The 17651-nt window shown below is 36.7% G+C and overlaps 1 protein-coding gene across 3 annotated transcripts in view; it reads right to left on the bottom strand.

Moving 5' to 3' along the window:
* The window catches only part of NPHP1 (nephrocystin 1), a 45696-nt gene that overhangs the window by 25629 nt on the left and 2416 nt on the right, over positions 1 to 17651 (bottom strand). For all 3 annotated transcript variants that reach the window (XM_036750527.1, XM_036750528.1, XM_036750529.1), the window contains exons 2-9: positions 13607 to 13680; positions 12326 to 12386; positions 9403 to 9527; positions 6362 to 6638; positions 4398 to 4499; positions 3966 to 4069; positions 3630 to 3672; positions 2416 to 2500 (exon numbers count right to left, since the gene is read on the bottom strand). In XM_036750527.1, coding sequence (XP_036606422.1) covers positions 2416 to 2500; positions 3630 to 3672; positions 3966 to 4069; positions 4398 to 4499; positions 6362 to 6638; positions 9403 to 9527; positions 12326 to 12386; positions 13607 to 13680 — 871 coding nt within the window. The remainder of the gene's footprint in view (positions 1 to 2415; positions 2501 to 3629; positions 3673 to 3965; positions 4070 to 4397; positions 4500 to 6361; positions 6639 to 9402; positions 9528 to 12325; positions 12387 to 13606; positions 13681 to 17651) is intronic.

Genomic DNA, 17651 nt, shown 5'->3' with positions numbered 1-17651 from the left:
AGTCTTTCTCCAGGTCTTTAATACTCTGCCATTCTTCTTTGGAGATCTGTTTGCTCCCAAGCTCTGACTGTTGTTGAGTTGTATCCAACTCTTCTGAAGGAGACCATGGACCATACTTGGACCATGCTTTCCATGGTAGAGATATTGAAGTTGTTTGTCATTTCCTTCACTGTCTCAGGCTGCATTTGAACTCAGATCTTTCTGACTCCTGGCCCCGTGCTCTATCCACTGAGCCACCTGTCTTCTATGCTTTGACTGCTTTTCCATTAATCAATGGCCCTTGGTCATATGTTTGTGTTCATTTCCTATATATCTTGGACTTGGGCCCCTTATCACCAATGTTTGATATGGAGACTTTACCCCCTAATCCAGGGGTGGGGAACCCCTGTCCTCAACAGCAGCTATTTTAGCGGGGCCACTTTGGTTAATTCAAAAGCTTTTCAATGGTCATGTAACCAAGATGACCACAGAGTTTACTTTCTAAGATAGATCTTTCATTGAGAAACTTAGTGAGGCAGAGGCATAATCAAAGTAACACATTGTTGTCAAATGTAGAAGACTGCGTGTCACTCTTTTAAAGAAAAAATTCAATTATTACACTGACTACTTTCCATAAAAACATTTTCGTATTATTCTATTGATGATGAGGCTGTATGGTGCTAGGGCATCATATTCACCGTATGACCATGGGCAAGTCATTTAGTCTCTTAGGGCCTCAGACAACTCTCTAAGACTGTAAGTTACAGATGGGTCAGTCTGGATACAAATGGGAAGTTAGGTGGCACAGTGGATAGAGTGCCAGGCCTGGAGTCAAGACGACTCATCTTCCTGAGTTCAAAACCAGCCTCAGACACTTACTAGTGGTATGATCCTGAGCAAGTCACTTAACCCACTTTGCCTCAGTTTCCTCATCTGTAAAATGAGCTGGAGAAGGACATGGCAAACTACTTCAGTATCTTTGCCAAGAAAACCCTAAATGAGGTCAGTGGAAAGAGGTTCCATACTGGGAGCTCCCTACACTGATAAAATCACAGACATTCCTTTCCATCTTCCTCAAAAGAAGAGAGACCACAAATGCATTCATACCTTGTAGCTCAATATTCTACACAGACTGTTAGGCTAACATTGAAATGTGTTCATCATAAAAACAGCACACATGGGAAGCAGCAAAAAGCCTGAAGTCAGAAAACCCAGGGCTAAATCCCAGCTCTTCTACTTACTACCTGTGCCATTCACTTACTGTATTTTCTGGGGGTCTCAGTTTCCTCATCTGCAAAATGAGGGAACTGGCTAAATAACTTTTAAGGTCCCTTTGGGTCTAAATCTGTGATGTAACATAAGTTCATGGTTAAGCACTTTACAAACACAATCTGATTTAGTCTTCACAACCAAACTGTGAAGTATGTACTACTATTATTACCCTTTTCATTTTCCACGCAAGGAAAAGTTCAGTGGCTTTTACACGGGCAAACAATTATTGTCAGGTGAGGGATTTGAAACCTGGTGGTAATTATTATTACAGTGTTTACATAAAGTATCTGAGCTCAATGAATTCATTTTTATTTTTTGCAAATCTTTTTCCACATCTTGGTCTCCTTATAATTTTTTGTTTTTGAGTCATTTCAGTTGTGTCTGACTCTTTGTGACCCCATGTGAGGTTTTCTTGGCAAAGGTAATGGTTTATCACATCCTTCTCCAGCTCATGTTACAGATGAGGAAATGAGTCTTCCTAATTCTAAGCCTCATGCTCTATTCATGGCGCCACCTAGCTATTCTGCTTATAATATATCAGTAATATTTTAAGAAATTTGCCAGCATGAAAGCCAGGAAAATTAAATAATTTGCATACTTTACGGCCTCTGGTCATTTTTTAGACTAGTTTTTAAGTATGTTGATTCACAGGTAAGATGATTAGAGACAATTGCTTAACAAATCATCAGCCTATTTTATTTGGTTATCTAATAATTCATCATACTTTATTATCCCTAAAATGATTATTAGAATCATATGAATTTATAATTACATAATAGAAGTCTGAGAAAAAGAATGAGAAAACCATCCCAGACTAATAATTAGACAAACATTTTGCACACCAAATATCCTAAAATTAGAATTAAATATTCATCGTAAAGCAAGAAATTACAGAGCTTCTTGCTAGAAATAAAAGTATTTTAGGTTCCTTTTATTAAAAAGAAACTTCTTTCCATATAAAAAACTAAGAATTACCTTAGAATTTTGCTAATAATTTGTTTTTCTCAAAGAAGAGCAGAAAGCTCCCTTCTCCTCTAGGAATGAAGTGTGTGTTAGCATTAACCAAGTTGAGTTATCCATGAAGTCTGTTACTGATGTATCAGAGAAATTAGAATACTAGGTTGTCTGGCTTTCAATCTAAGAAAATGACCACTCAAATCTTACCTTCTTCTAAGAGCTGGTAAAGAGTTGATGGTCGAAACCCTGCAGGGATAGCTCCCATAGCAGTCAGCACATCAATCGTGTTACTCTAGTTAATGAAGAAATGCAATAATGATTTTTAGGCCCCTTTCTCCACACCTTTTGAGTCTTTCTTCATACGATGGAGATAAGCGTATATACCTACATACACACACATTCATCATGCCAGTAGAAAACATACACATAAACAGGTGGGGGGAAGCTGTGAATTGGAGAAAGCAAGGAATTTAATAACAAATTTTGTAAAGGATTATCATCAGCGAATCACAACTCCTCCTTCCTACGCCCACTTCCCTTCTGCAGACATCTGCTCCTCAATGAAGTGTTCCATACACCACAGGCCTATCCCTCTCTTATTCCCCACTCCTACCCTCAACAAAATTTAAAATCCTGGTTTTCATCCCCTCAGGATATTGTGATATGATTAGCTAGCTTAATACTATAAATGAAGCTGACTCATAATGGTAGAGTGTCATCCTCTCAGGATAATATGTCCATTTTAACAGAGGTCTTAAACTGAAGAGGAGACCAAATGGTAGAGAGGCAAGCAAGAAGAAAGATACTTGGAGCCAGGGGCTCTCAGAGGCTGTCAAATTTTGCAATGTAAATAGCATTCCACTCTATCTCTAAGATCCTATTTAAAAAATGCTTATTAGATCACAAGGCCACTAAACAACTTTCATCCAATTCGTGTACCTCATATTCCATTTTGTGCATGGTATCTTTTTTCTTTCTTTTGTAATCCTATGTGGTTTATTTTATGATTCTAAAACATGATTTTAAAAAAGGGTCCATAGCCTTTGCCAGTCTGCCAAAGGGGTCTGTGACACACACACACCAAAGGTTAAGAATCCTTGGACTGGATGTTCTCCATCCAAGAATCCTTCGAGTTTTAAATTCTATGATCCTCTGTACAGAAATTTTAATCCTTTTCCTTCAGCCATCTCATTTTACTAGAATAGTAGCCAAAGCTAGAATTTTCAAAAAGATCTAGGTTTAGTTTACATCTCAAGCTCCTATAATCTTTTCTGATTATTATAGCTTTCTAGTAAAAGTTCATTTGTGCATGGTATCTTATATAAGAGTAAATCACCCAAGTCCCATTCCACTTTTGATTATCTATTAGGTAGCTGGATGCTAAAATGAGACATCATTAATATTGTAGGAAAGACACTAACCTCTGTAATAGCTTTTCTAATAGCGCTCCAATGAGAATCAGTTCTGGAGATAGACAAAAATAAGAAAATCAAATACGTATGAAACAATACGAAAGCTGTGCCCACTTATTCACATTTATTCAATACTCAGCTAGTAGTGAATGTATTAAATTGTCAATGGCTGCAGCAAATCTAATGCCTTCAGGGTATAGCCTTTCACTCTGAAAACGTTCATAAAGAACCAAAGCAGAAAATATATCTAAATTTTACAAAATTCTTCAAGTTATTTTTGATGAAAAGAATGGAATCAATCCATTTTCCCTGTACCTCTTTTCATGATCCCCCAAATATTCTTACCGTGGTTTAATCTCTGTTCCATCAGCTGTTTCATCTACCACCTCTACATCGTCTTCACTTTCATCTTCACTGTATTCCTGGTGTTCTTTCTCCTTAAAACAGGGCTAGAAATGATTGAAATAGGACACTTTTATCATCCAGCGAACTCAATTTATATTTTAAAAATATTAGCAACATCACTTTAAAAAAAAGATTTAAATCCAAGTGCTCAGGGTCATTTTATGGATGCACTATAGGAAATGTAGATATAGATATACATAAATGGATAGATTTCTCATGCTTCTATCCCTTTTGATTTAAAGTAATTTTATAGATCAAAAGGTTCTGCAGCTACACAAAAGGGAAACATGGGCAGAAAAACTGTAATAATGAAAAGAAAGCTAAAATGAAGTAGAAAAAGAAAAATAAAAAAAAATAAGTATACATGCTAACCTCCAGGTAGGTTTTGGGAACGAGACCTTTATTTCCATGAATATTCTTAGCTAGCCACCAGCCATCAGGTTTCTTTTTAAGTATGAGGAGAACTTCATCTTTCTTAAAAGAAAAACAAAACAAGAAACTCCAGTACTAATAAATACATCATTACTTATGCTTTGTAATATATGTGCTAAAAATTGATGTTTCTCTTACTTTATATTTAATCTATTCTAATCTTACTGTGATTTTAAATCATATTTTCAGATAGAATTTGAAAATCAAGTTTCAAAATAAAATTAATGAAGAATTTATTGTGTAAATTGATATCAGAAAGCTGTGTAAAATTCTATAAGCAAATTTCTTTCTTTTATCAAATCTCAGTATAATACAGATTATGAAGTTTAATAATTAATATCAGTCAAATTTCATAAGATTATAATTGTATTTTTGGCTTACCTAATACTAGAAAGAAGGGTTCTTAAGCTCCTTCGGTAAAATGTTATATACTCTTATTTTCCCTGTCACTTCTGTAATGGTCTGATAGGTACAGTTGCTAAGGAAGACTTTTTGTTATATCCATGTGAGCATTAAGAATTATTAAATAAAAGTACCAGGTTTTTCTTTTTATCATGGGTCAATTATACTACCATAACTCAAAAAAATGCATTTTTTAATGTATACTTGGGAGTTGCTGGACAGCTAGGTGGCGCAGCTGATAAGAGTACCAGGCCTGGAGTCAGGAAATCTGGCCTCAGACACTTACTAGTTCTGTGTCCCTGGACAAGTCACTTAACCCTGTTTGTCTCAATTTCCTCATCGGTAAAATGAAATAAAGAAAGAAATGGCAAACCACTCCAATATCTTTGCCAAGAAAACTCCAAATGGGGTCATAAAGAGTCAGACATGACTGAAAAATAACTGAACTGAACATAAGAGCTGCTAATTAGCTTGTAGCCTTAGGAAAGTCATTCTTCCTCTTGGCCTCATCTGTCAAACAAGAGCATTAGATAAACGATCTGTAAGGTTCCTTCAGTCTTAGCATTCTATGTTCATCCTAAGTGCAAGTCTCAAATTCATACCTCCTACATAAGAAACCTGAAGGAAAATTTAAACTCATTCAATATTAAACATATTTCATGATTTTCATCATTACTCAGCAAATTCTACTTTGTTTCAAAGGAATGAGAGGATTTTGATACCTGAACAAGAATCCTCTCTAAAACCCCCAACAAGCAGTCATATTTGCTTGAAGACCTCTAAGGAGCCTATTTCCTCCCCACTCCCTAAGAAGCACATTTTTAGTGGAATTCAACTCTTAATTATTAGGAAGTTTTCCCTTACACCTCAAGCCTAAATCTGCCTCTCTGTAACTTCCAACTATTATTTCTTTCTTTCTTTTTTTGGCGAAGCAATAGGGGTTAAGTGACTTGCTCAGGGTTACACAGCAAATAAGTGTCAAATATCTGAGTCTGGATTTGAACTTAGGTCAACCTGACTCCAAGGCTGGTGCTCTTTCACTGAGTCCCTTAGCTGCGCCGTGCTCCCCCCCCACCCCCGCCTCCTGCTGCCAACTATTACTTCTAATAATTCTTGGCCTTTGGGCCAAGCAGAAAAAGTCCAAAGGAGACAGACTTTATTTCACTGACAGTTTCATGAAACTTTTATTTGTAAGCCTTGTCTCACATATTTTTCTTCTCTTAATGAAGAGTATTTGGCTCTGAGAAAAATGTACATAGTAGTCTCATGACACAGAGGAAAGAATACTGTTTCCAAAGTCAGAGGAACTGGGTTCAGATCCATGCGCAAGTCATAAATTCCCTATGCTTCAGCTTCTTCATCTGTAAAATGGGGGGGTTGCAAAAGGGGGTCTTTGTGGGCTTCTCCAACTCTAGATCTATGATCTTATCTGGCATTTTATCACATGAGTAAAGTATCGCATTTATGTTTATCTTGATATGAGGTACCCAAATGGTTTTTACCTTAAATGTGAGATCTCCTGCTTGCTGAGCAACAAAATCACCCACAGCAATATATTCTTTACTACTTGGCTGCTCATCACTAGAGTCATCTTCCTCTTCTACTTCCTCATCCTCCTCTTCCTCTTCTACTTCCTCATCCTCCTCATCACTTTCTTCATCTTCACTAATATCATCCTCATCTTCATCGTCATTGTCATCATCCTCCTCCTCATCTTCAGTTTCCTCAGAGTCTTCTTCTACTTCTTCAGCCTGGGAAATATTCTGAACTGTCTCCTCTCTATATTAAAAATAATTACAATTAGGATCACTAAAAACGAGATACAGATACATCCCATGTATGATTCAATGTGGTTCAATGGACCGTGGCTTTGGAGTTGGAGGACCTGGGTTCAAATCCCACCTCTGTCACTTATTATACCTGTGTGACCTTGGACAAGTCACTTAACTTCTCTAGGACTCAGTTTCCACATCTGTAAAATGAAGGGGCTGGACTGGATGGCCTCCGAGGTTCTTTCTACCACTAAGCCTGTGGTTGTACCATGCTGCCCTTTCTATGGCAGTGCAGCCAGTTTGTATAAATGTGCAATGGATGCAGAGATATGAGGGAGAAGGGAAGTGAAGGAAATAAAGACTGTTTCTGGCTTTTCTCATGCAAAGGAAAACCTATTATCTGGAAGGCGATCAGCTCACATCTCCAAATGGGACAAGTTGGGCGGGGGTGGGGGGGGGGATCAAGGCAAGGAGAAGGAATCTGCTCCGTGGCACAAAGGAGATGGCAGGTGACTAGTGATCAAATGGTGCTAAGAAATTTTCATACCATACCAGATAGAAAGAGGAAGAAAAGAAACTCTGTTGGGAAACCACACGGCACTATCATTACATTTCTCGTAGAACCAAGTACTTCTTGTAACACTGTTTCACTTGATACCATGTTGTTGTGGAACCCGTTACCCCTGTGAGTGGAGTGTGCCTGTGTTATAGTGAATATTGTTTTGGGCCTAGTTTGCCTCCTTTGGGCTAGTCTCCACATGCGGTGAAGGACATTTTAATGTTTTGCACAGAACATGTACCAGGCAGGTCTGAGCCCTGCCACCACCTGGACCTCCATCTTGTCTCAGATCCAGGTAAAGGCAGCCTAAGACCCCTGAGCCAGAGTCCCAGGTGTAGCAGCACCCTATAGACCCTGCTAATTTAGCCCGACCCCTGCAACAAATCATCCAGGGGAGCAACTCCTGTGGAGATGAGATCTGGAGACCACCTCTCCAGGGGCTGTACGCCCCATCTCCTCAACAACCATTGCTCTTGAAACCCGGAAAAGGAAGACCTCATCACCAAAGGTCTTGGCACTGCAAAGGCTTCAACATGGGAATGGATGTGGTTTTACCAAGAGAAGTGACATTGAGGAATATGCATTACCATCTGCTTTGGGCTTTTCCATCCAACTCACAGCCAAAACTCTGAAGTTGTTTCCACCACTAGAACGTGAGCTCCTTGAGCCCAGCGACTGTCTCCACTTTTCTGATTGTATTCCCAGCATTTAACGTGGTGCATTGCACATGGTAAGTGTTTTTTAACTCATTCATTCAATGTAGAAATATAACAATATAGTTATAAGCATGAGAATGATACTACAATCAGCTGACAAATATTTCAAGAATCTTTTTCATCATTACCGATTCAATCCTTAACTTCCTTCTAAATATTTCACTTATCACACTCAAGACAATCTCTGAGGTTTTAATATTCTTATTTCATGTGTTTGTATCTTTTCTTCCCAAGTACACTATAAGCTTCTGGAGAAGAGGAGACACCAGGGAGGATACAGCGAGGTATATAACATAAGTGACATTGGCCCCTTCGCTGTTCCTCACACATGACATGGCATTTCCCACCTCTGGGGATTTTCACTGGCTGTGAAACACTCTCCATTCTCATCTTTCCCTTCTCTCTGGTCTCAGTTAAAAGTCTCATTTTCTGCAAGAAGCCTCTCCCAGTCCTCCTTAATCTTAGTGCTTTCCCTCTGAGATTATCTACAATTTATCCTGTATATATCTTGTTTGTACTTAGTTGTTTGTATATTATCCCCTCCATTAGCCTTGAAAGCAGGGACTGGCTGGTTTTGGTTTTTGTTGTTGTTTTGCCTTTCTTTGTATCCCCAGTGCTTAGCAGAGTGCCTGGAACATAGTAGGCATTTTATAAATATGCTTCTTATGAACTGATGCTGAGTGAAGTGAGCAGAGCCAGGAGAACATAATACACAGTAACAGCCACAGTGTTTGATGACTGATTTTGATAGACTCTTCTCAGCAATGCAAGGACCTAAAACAATTCCAAAGAACTCATGAGGGAAAATGCCATCCACATCCAGAGAAAGAACTATGTAGTCTGAATGCAGAGCAAAGCAGACAATTTTCTTTTTTTTTTGTTGTTTTTTTCTTTCTCATGGTTTCCCCCATTCATTATAATTCTTCTATACAACAAGACTAAACTGAAAATATGTTTAATAGCAATGTATATGTAGAGCCTATATCAGATTGCAGGCCATCTTAGGGAAGGAAGGGTGAGGGAGGGGGAGAAAATTTAAAACTTATGGAAGGGAATGTTGAAAAGTAAAAATAAATAAACTAAAAACATGCTTGTTGACTAATAAATATTTGTTGATTGTAATGCCTCTTATATCTATATTGTTATTTCTATGTTTAGAAATAAACACTAAAAATTCTTTCAATCTTAACAGAGAATACCAAAAGGTAGTGATATAAAAAGAATGACTAGGGTCCTATACAATTTCATTTTTTTTAGTACAGCTATATGAAGCCTACTATTATTAACTGGTATCACAAAAACTATGTTAGTGAAACTATCTTAGGGGCAATTAGTTCCAAAGGAATAATGTCATAAATGTAATGATATCATTGCATGGTTTCACATTCTGGTAGGATGTGTTATAATAGATTAATGATGTGATTATGGAGCATTGTTATTTGGGGCAGTGTTATAAGGGTTATAGCTATTCAAACAAAAAATTTTAATCAACATACGGAGTTACATTTTCTTTACTTATAGTCCCAGCAAGTTCTTGCAGCTGCTTTGTAAGCTTTTCCAAAACATTTTCTTCATCTTCTTTTCTCTGGTTGTAGTTCCCCACCGGTGCTGGTTCATCACCCTATAAAAGAAAATTGTGTCATATAGAAATACATATTAATTTTAATTCTCAGTCAAATATTATTTTTGTTGCTTTTAAATTAATTTTATTTATTTTTTGTTACTATTTAATTGCCAAACTGTCACTCTCCCTTCCTCCCCACCCCTTAATATCATTTGATACAGATTTACAAATATGTGTAAAACCAAATTATGCATACTTCCATTTGCCAGTTCTTTCTCTGGAGGTGGATAGCACCTTCCTTCATAGGGCCTTTGCAGTTGATTTGAGTATTTACAATGCTCAAAAGAACTTAGCTGTTCACACTTATTCTTTGAACAATATTGCTATTACTGTATACATCATTCTCTTGGTTCTGCTCATTTTGCTTTTCGTTATTTCATGCAAGTCTTCCCATGGTTTTCTAAAATGAGCTCATCATTTCTTATGACAGAGCAGTATTCCATCACAATCCTCTCAATTTCCAGTTCTTTGCCACCATAATATTTTAGAACATATAGGTTCTTTTCCTTTTTCCCTCATTGCCTTGGGAAACAGATCTAATAGTGGTACTGCTGCGTCAGAGTGTACATTCAGTTTTCTAACTCTTTGGGCATAATTCCAGATTGCTCTCCAAAATAGCTGAATCAATTATGTTAATAGTTTTCCTTATGTTAAACCATCCCTGCATTCCTGGTATAAATCCCACTTGGTCACCATGCACAATCCTTGTGATATATTGTTTTAGTGTCCTGGCTAGTATTTTATTTAGGATTTTTGCATCCATATTCATTAATGAAATTGGTTTATAATTTTCTTTGTTTTTACTCTTCTTGATTTAGGTGTCAGCACCATATTTGTTTCATAAAAGCGGTTTGATGGGACTCCTTCTTTGCTTATTATTCCTATTAATTTGTTTAATATTGGAATTAATTGATCTTTAAATGTTTGGTAGAAATCACTTGTAAATCCATCTGGCTCTGATGCTTTTTTCTTAGGAAGCTCATTTATGGCCTGTTCAATTTATTTTTCTAAAAGACGTTTATTTAGATATTCTATTTCCTCTTCTGTTAATCTAGGCAGTTCATATCTTTTCAAATATTCTTCCATTTTATTTAAATTGTTAAATTTATTGGCATATAATTGGGCAAATTAACTCCTAATAATTGCTTTGATTTCATCTTCAATGGTGGTATATTCACCCTTTTCATTTTTGACACTAGTAATTTGGTTTTCTCTCTTTTTAAAAATCATATTAACCAATGGTTTTTCTATTTTATTAGCTCTTTCATAAAATCAAATTCTAGTTTTATTTATTAATTCAATGGATTTCTTACATTCCATTTTATTAATATCACCTCTAATTTTTAGAATTTCCACTTTGGCATTTAATTGGGAATTTTTAATTTGTTCTTTTTCTAGTTTTTTTAGTTGCATACCCAATTCATTGGTCTGCTCTTTATTTTTTTGATGTCAGCATTTAGAGATATAAATTTTATGTATATGTTATTCTAGAACTACCAGCACTCTACCCCCCTCCTGCCTCTACTGTAACAGTTTTACCATTCATGCCTCATTTGTATGAGATAATTGCTCCATTTTATCCCTCTCTACCCAACCTTATTTTTTCGGATCATCCCATCATACTCAACCCCAAGCCTTCTATCTATGTATGCTCTTTCAAACTACTCAAGTAATAATATTCTTAAGAGTTACGGATTACATTTTTCCGTAAAAGAAGTAAACATTTTAAATCCTTTATAATTGGTCTTTAATGTTTACCTTCTTATGTTTCTCCTAAATCTAGCAGGTCAAATTTCCCATTCAGTTCTGGCTTTTTTGTCAAAATACCTGACAATCCTTTAGTAAATCAGTGCTTTCTAAACTCAATGGGGTTGAGACCCACAGTTTAAGATGCACTGAAGGGGTTGCAAGTGAAAAAAGTTTAAGAATCCTTGCTTTGGCTCATTAAAGATTCATTTTTTTTCCCATTCAGGGTTATATTCAACTTTCCTGGGTAAGGAATACTTGGTTACAAACCTAACTTCTTTGTTATCTGGAATATAATGTTTCATGCCCTTTGGTCTTTTAACATAGAAGCTGCTAAATCTTGTGTTATCCTGACTGTAGCTAAACAGTATTTAAATTGCTGGGGGGTTTTCCCTAGTTGCTTATAGTATTTTCTCCTTGACCTGAGAGTTTCAAAGCTTAGCTATCATGTTCCTTTGAGTTTTCATCTTGGGATCTCTTTGAGGTGGTGATCTATTGATTTTTTCAATTTCTACTTTACCCTCTTGTTCTAAAACTACAGGGACATTTTTCTTGATTTCTTGAAATATAATGCACATTCATTTTAATACCAAAAAGGGAAAGAAAGGAAGGAAGGAAAGGAAAAAGAAAAAGAAAATCACCAGAAAAAGAAGACATGAAAGAAAGGTAGTCTCTACCATGGGCAAATAAATTGTAAGATTCTTTGAACAGTGTTTCTGATGCTTCGCATATTCTTCAGTTAGTAATTAAAAACACACAATTAAAACTAAATTAAAAAAATATACATATTTGTATAAGTAACGAGAGCAGACCTGGGATTGCCAGGCAGTGATTTTGCCCTTAACTTGATCACAGCCCAGGTCTGAAGAACTAGAATCATTCATTACCAAGGGAAAATCAGAACAGTACAATTACTTCACAGAGGCTTTTTTTCCATTGATGTCAACTCAAGAATTAAAGACTTCGACACTTCCAAAGTTTCAGTTCACTCTGCTTGCTCAATAGAATAATAAGTGAATCTTTACTATGTCACTGACTGAAATACTTACTTTGCTTAAATTTTTAAGAGCCTTTCTGTTTTCATCTATTTCTCTTTTCAACTGGATACATCTAAAATGAAAGCAAAAACAAAGAATGGACTTCATGTTGTCAAGAACTCATCAAGAATAGTTTTTCAAGCTTTGAAACAGTTGTAGAAAGGAAGATTTTTTTTTCTGGGGGTGGGGTAGGAAATTATATGGAACTGTAACACTGGTGAAGGAAAAACTCTACATATGTATGTAATCGTCAGCTCTTTGTTTCCTTTAACTTTCAATCATGCCTTAGATATTTGCTTGTTATAGCAACAGGTTAAGTTGCTTGCACATGGTTGCAAAGTTAAGATAGCAGAACCAAAATGTGAATCCTAGTCTTTCTAACTTCAAGCCTAATTCTCTTTTCACTACGTCAGGCTGTTCTCTCTTAGAAAGTTTAATAACTGCCAACATTTTGGTAAAAATTTGGATTTCTATATATGTAACATAAAGTTATATCACTTGATAGATAATTCACTAGGCTAAAAACAATTTGTATCAAAATAGCCTTACTGAAACAATTAATATGTAAAAAGTGCCCCTTTTAAGTCCAAAAAGGTTTGGTTCCTTCTTTCTTAAAATGGACAAATAAAAAGAAAAGAAAAGAAAACTGAGAAAAACAGGAGAGTGGGAATTTAGGGATAGAAAAGGGTAATCACTCTAGTAACTTCAACCCCAACAATCTAGGATTGCTCCCTACCTCAGAGGCATTTTACTTCTATAAAGGATAACATCCTGCACAGTAACCTATATTTTGACTAATGGTCCATACTTCAGGTTGGCAGTTGAACTAGATGACATCTGAGGTACCTTATAACTTTAAGATCTGAGAATTCTGAACATAATGACAAAAATATCAGATAAAAGCTAGTGTATAAAATCTTATTTTTACTAAAACAATATTCGGTATTACCAAATGGCTTTTTCCTTGTTTCCTTCAAATCTCTAAAATTATGAAAACATTAATATCTTCTCGAATGCCTGAGCCTTTATTTCTATTATCTGTAGGCACCATCTTCCCTATATTTGGATTTACTGACAGGCTAGATATAGTAGAAGGTAACTTCTGTGTGGAATATGCTTGTTAATTTAATTTTGAAAATTTTTAGTCTATTGTTTTTCACTAATTTTTAATTATCCTGTGTTTTTGAAATGCTATAAATGACCAAAGAAAGACATTTCTCAAGCAATCTATATTTTATACAACAAATGCTAGCGCTGCTGCCACAAAGTTTATTCTATTTATTAGTAGGTTACCTCTGATAAATATCCCGCCTTTTACTGGCATCTAGGGCTCCTTTCAGTTGACTCTCAGAAAGCAAACGTCCAACCTAAAATAATTGTGAAGTGCACAATGAAATTTTACGTTTAGTATTCTGAACTTTAGTGTTACATGATCTTAAAAAAAGTTTTCATTCATATGCCTTGAAATTCTTATAATAAACAATCATGCAACTTTGCAAATATTCTCACAAGACTAAGTAAATAGGCTGACATGCACAAATGCTTCTCACATCTGTGCCTCTGTTGCATTGATTGGCGGTGCCTCGGGTAGAGTACTAGGCCTGGAGTCAGGAAGACCCACCTTTCTGGGTTCAAAGCCAGCCTCAGACACTTATTAGCTGTGTGACCCTGGGCAAGTCACCTAACCCTGTTTGCCTCAGTTTCCTCATCTGTAAAATGAGCTGGAGAAGGTAATCAAAAACTGAAGAATCGGACTGGAACAAGTGAACAACAACAACACTGAACTGATTATCCAGAGAAGACAGACTGGAGGGAAAAGGAAAGTAATCAAATGTGGCTAACTCAGAAACCATTTGCTAAAGAATGTTAATTTAATACCCATCATTAGATGTTCAGAGTCAACAAGTCGGCTACCTAGTTCAGGCAACTCTGGCATAATCAATCATTATGAACAAAATGTAGAAAGCTCCTGGGCTATTTGCACTAAGGGAAATGGTCTGGAATTTGGCTAATTTCCTTTTATTATGGCTCATTTCCTCTAAACTGGTCTTCTCTGGAAAATAAAGTTAGTTTGAAAGGTCTAAAAGCTCTTTATATACTCTACTTTCAAGCCATATTTAATAGTTTCTCATGAATAATCTGAACTTTTCTAACCTTTCTTTTTAGGTTTCATTTTATAATTATCTTTTGCTATTTCATTAAGCAAATCACATCTCCTACCTGTGCATGTGCATGTATGCTAAGGTATGTTCCAGGCCTTCTTTTCTCTCTATATTTTCTCACTTAGCAACTTCATCACCACAGGGGCGTGGTGGAGCCAGCTCAAACTGGCTCAGGGCCCACTGTTAAATTTTCAGTTTGAGCATTTATACCTCGGAAATAAATCAGAAGTTGTTATAAATCAGGGCTTTATTTTTTGTTCTGTTGACTGTCTAGACTTAAATGATGGAGAAAGAGTTGATAATGCATATTAAATTTAAAAACTTTTTTTTCTTCTGAAGAGCCAGTTGTTAAACATTTACCAGCACACCCATGAGGTGCCCATGGATAATGATGATGATTCACAGATCTAAACATCCAGCCCTAGTGTCTCTCCTGAGCTTCAGTTCTGCATTTTGGATATTTCAAATCAGTGTCTCACAGGTATCTCCAACTCAGACTCAACAAGTCCAAAGCTGAGTTTATTACCTTTCCCACCCAAACTCCACTTCTGGCTATTTTTGTTGAGGGTATACTGGCAGTCATCTAGGTTCACAACCCTAGAACAGCCATCGATACCTGACTTTCCCTGACTTCACATATCTAGTCAATGGCCAAGTCCTGTCATTTCTTCTGTCACAATTTCTGTCATATCTACCCCTTCCTTCTATTCACACAGCCACTACTCCAGTTTAGGATCTCATCTCCTTTTACCTGGGCTATCGCAATAGCCTCTGGATTGGTCTCCTTGCTTCTAGTCTCTCCTCTCTAGTCCTTTAAGTGCAGGTCTGACCATATCACTCCCCAGCACACCTCTAATAAAGGGCAATGGTTCCATACTGCCACTAGGATCAAATATAAGCACCTCTGATTAGCTTTTAAAAACTCTTTCTAACCTGATCCTAACCTAACTAAAAATATACATCATCCCTTTTTGCAAACCCTATGGGACAGCCCTGATATTCCATCTGCAGCCTAGCTGTTCCCATGCTTAGAGTGAACTTCCACTTTACCTCTGCCTCTGAGAATACCTTGGCTCCTTCAAAGCTCTGTACAAGTGCCACTTTCTACATGAAGCCCATTTTTATTTACCTAGACCCTCTAGGTCCGCAAGTGCGGTTTGAATGTCAAGGGCCTCATGTGGCCTCAAGGCTGAAGGTTCCCAATTCCTGCTTAGATCCTAGTGCCCTCCCCACAAAATTTACCTCATGCTTACTTTGTACATTCTTACTTAGGTACAATGCCTGGCATACAGTAAGCACTTAATAAATGCTCTGTCTATATCTATGTATATATTATGTATGCATGTTTTTGTCCATCTATTTGTTGATTGATGTTGTCTTCCCTGGTGTAATGTAAACTCCTTGAGATCAAGGATTGTCATTTGTTGTGGCTGATGGCACAGTGGAAAGAGTACTGGGCCTGGAGTCAGGAAGATACAAGTTCAAATATGACCTCAGATATTTAAGCTGTGTGACACTGGACAAGTCACTTAACCTCCGTTTGCCTCAGTATCCTCAATTATATAAAGAGGATAAGAGTAGCACCTACTTCAAAGAATTGTTGTAAGGATCAAGTAAGATAACATTTGTAAAAATGCTTAGCACATATGAGAAATGACAAGCAGGATGATTTCAGAAAAAATCTGGGAAGACTTACATGAACTGGTACAAAGTAAAGTGAGCAGAACCAGAAGACTGTACACAGTAACAGCAATATTGTACAATGAACAACTATTCTCAGCAATACAATGACCCAAGACCATCCCACAAGGCTCATGAAGAAAAATGATATCCACCTCCAGAGAAAAAACTGACATCATCTGAATACAGACCAAAGCGTACTTTCTTCTTTCTTTTTCTTTCTTCCTTCCTTCTTTCCTTTCTTTCTTTTTCTTTCTTTTTTCTTCCTTCCTTTCCTTCTCTTTTTCTCTCCCTCCCTCCTTTATTTCTTTTCCTTCCTTCTTTCCTTCCTCCCATTTTCAAGTTTTCTTGTAGAAAATGACTAATATAATTGCACATGTATAATCTATATCAGATTGCTTACCATCTCAGGGAAGGGAGAAGGGAAAGAAGAGGGATAGAATTTGGAAGTCAAAACTTTAAAAAGTGCAATGAATATTAAAAATTGTGTTTTATATGTAATTAAGGAAAAATAAAATATTATTTAAAAATATTAAAAGGGAACAGATATTGAAGGCAGCAGCTGTGTCTTGGTACCACCATAGATGTGAAGCTCTATGATAGTTCTTACCCTTTTGGTGTGCTGTGTCCCACTTTAACAGTGTACTGAAACCTATGCAATCTTCTCAGAATATGATTCTTAAATGCAAAAAATAAAATAAATAGGATTCTCATTTTCAAAAATAAAATGCTTAGCACAGTGCCTGGCACATAATAGGCTCTATATAAATGCTTACTCTTTTTCCTTTCCCTTCTCTCCTTACCCTTGTCTTTGCAGCCCTAGTACACAGCCATGCCTGGCATACAATGCTTGCTTGCTGACTGATTTATCTTCACTATCCTAAAGACTCCTCATATGTCTTTTTAGTTTAGAATGAGACATTTTTTTGTATGACTAATGCCCTAATACCTAGTACACAATATCCTTTCCTCTCTCAAATTACTTTGCATTTTTTGTCTGTATAAAGGCTGTATCTCCCAGTAGAATGTATGCTCCTTTTTTTTGTATTTTATCCCCAGTGCCTAGCATAGTTCCCTCTGCATATTAGGTGCTTAAAAAAACTGCTATTGAATGGACTGAACCCTGACATGCTGACCCACCCAATTCTACACCCAATTCTACTTCTGCTCCTGAAGGGCTTAATTTTTACTACAGCACTGTACCTCTGATTCACTATGAAACACTGTGCCTCCAAGGGTATTTCCTGCTTTTAGAGGACCCCCAGAACTGGATATAATACAGACACTTTAATAAAGTTCTCACCTGTGAAGAGCCCCAAAGGCATGAGTCCCTAACAACAGAATTTAATAACTGACCAGATGAAAAACCAGACAAGCCTTCCACTGTAATGGGAGTTTAGCTGAAGAACAATTTCAGAGTGTTGATGGGTGGTACAGTTGACCCCTTTTGTTCAATGCAATGTAGTGGCAAGAGCAGAGGAGAGGAGATCTGGAGG

Source organism: Trichosurus vulpecula, chromosome 3, assembly GCF_011100635.1.
Source record: "Trichosurus vulpecula isolate mTriVul1 chromosome 3, mTriVul1.pri, whole genome shotgun sequence".
Classification (NCBI taxonomy): domain Eukaryota; kingdom Metazoa; phylum Chordata; class Mammalia; order Diprotodontia; family Phalangeridae; genus Trichosurus; species Trichosurus vulpecula.
The sequence above is the reverse complement of the archived record's forward strand: the minus strand, read 5'-3'. Positions and strand labels throughout refer to the sequence as shown.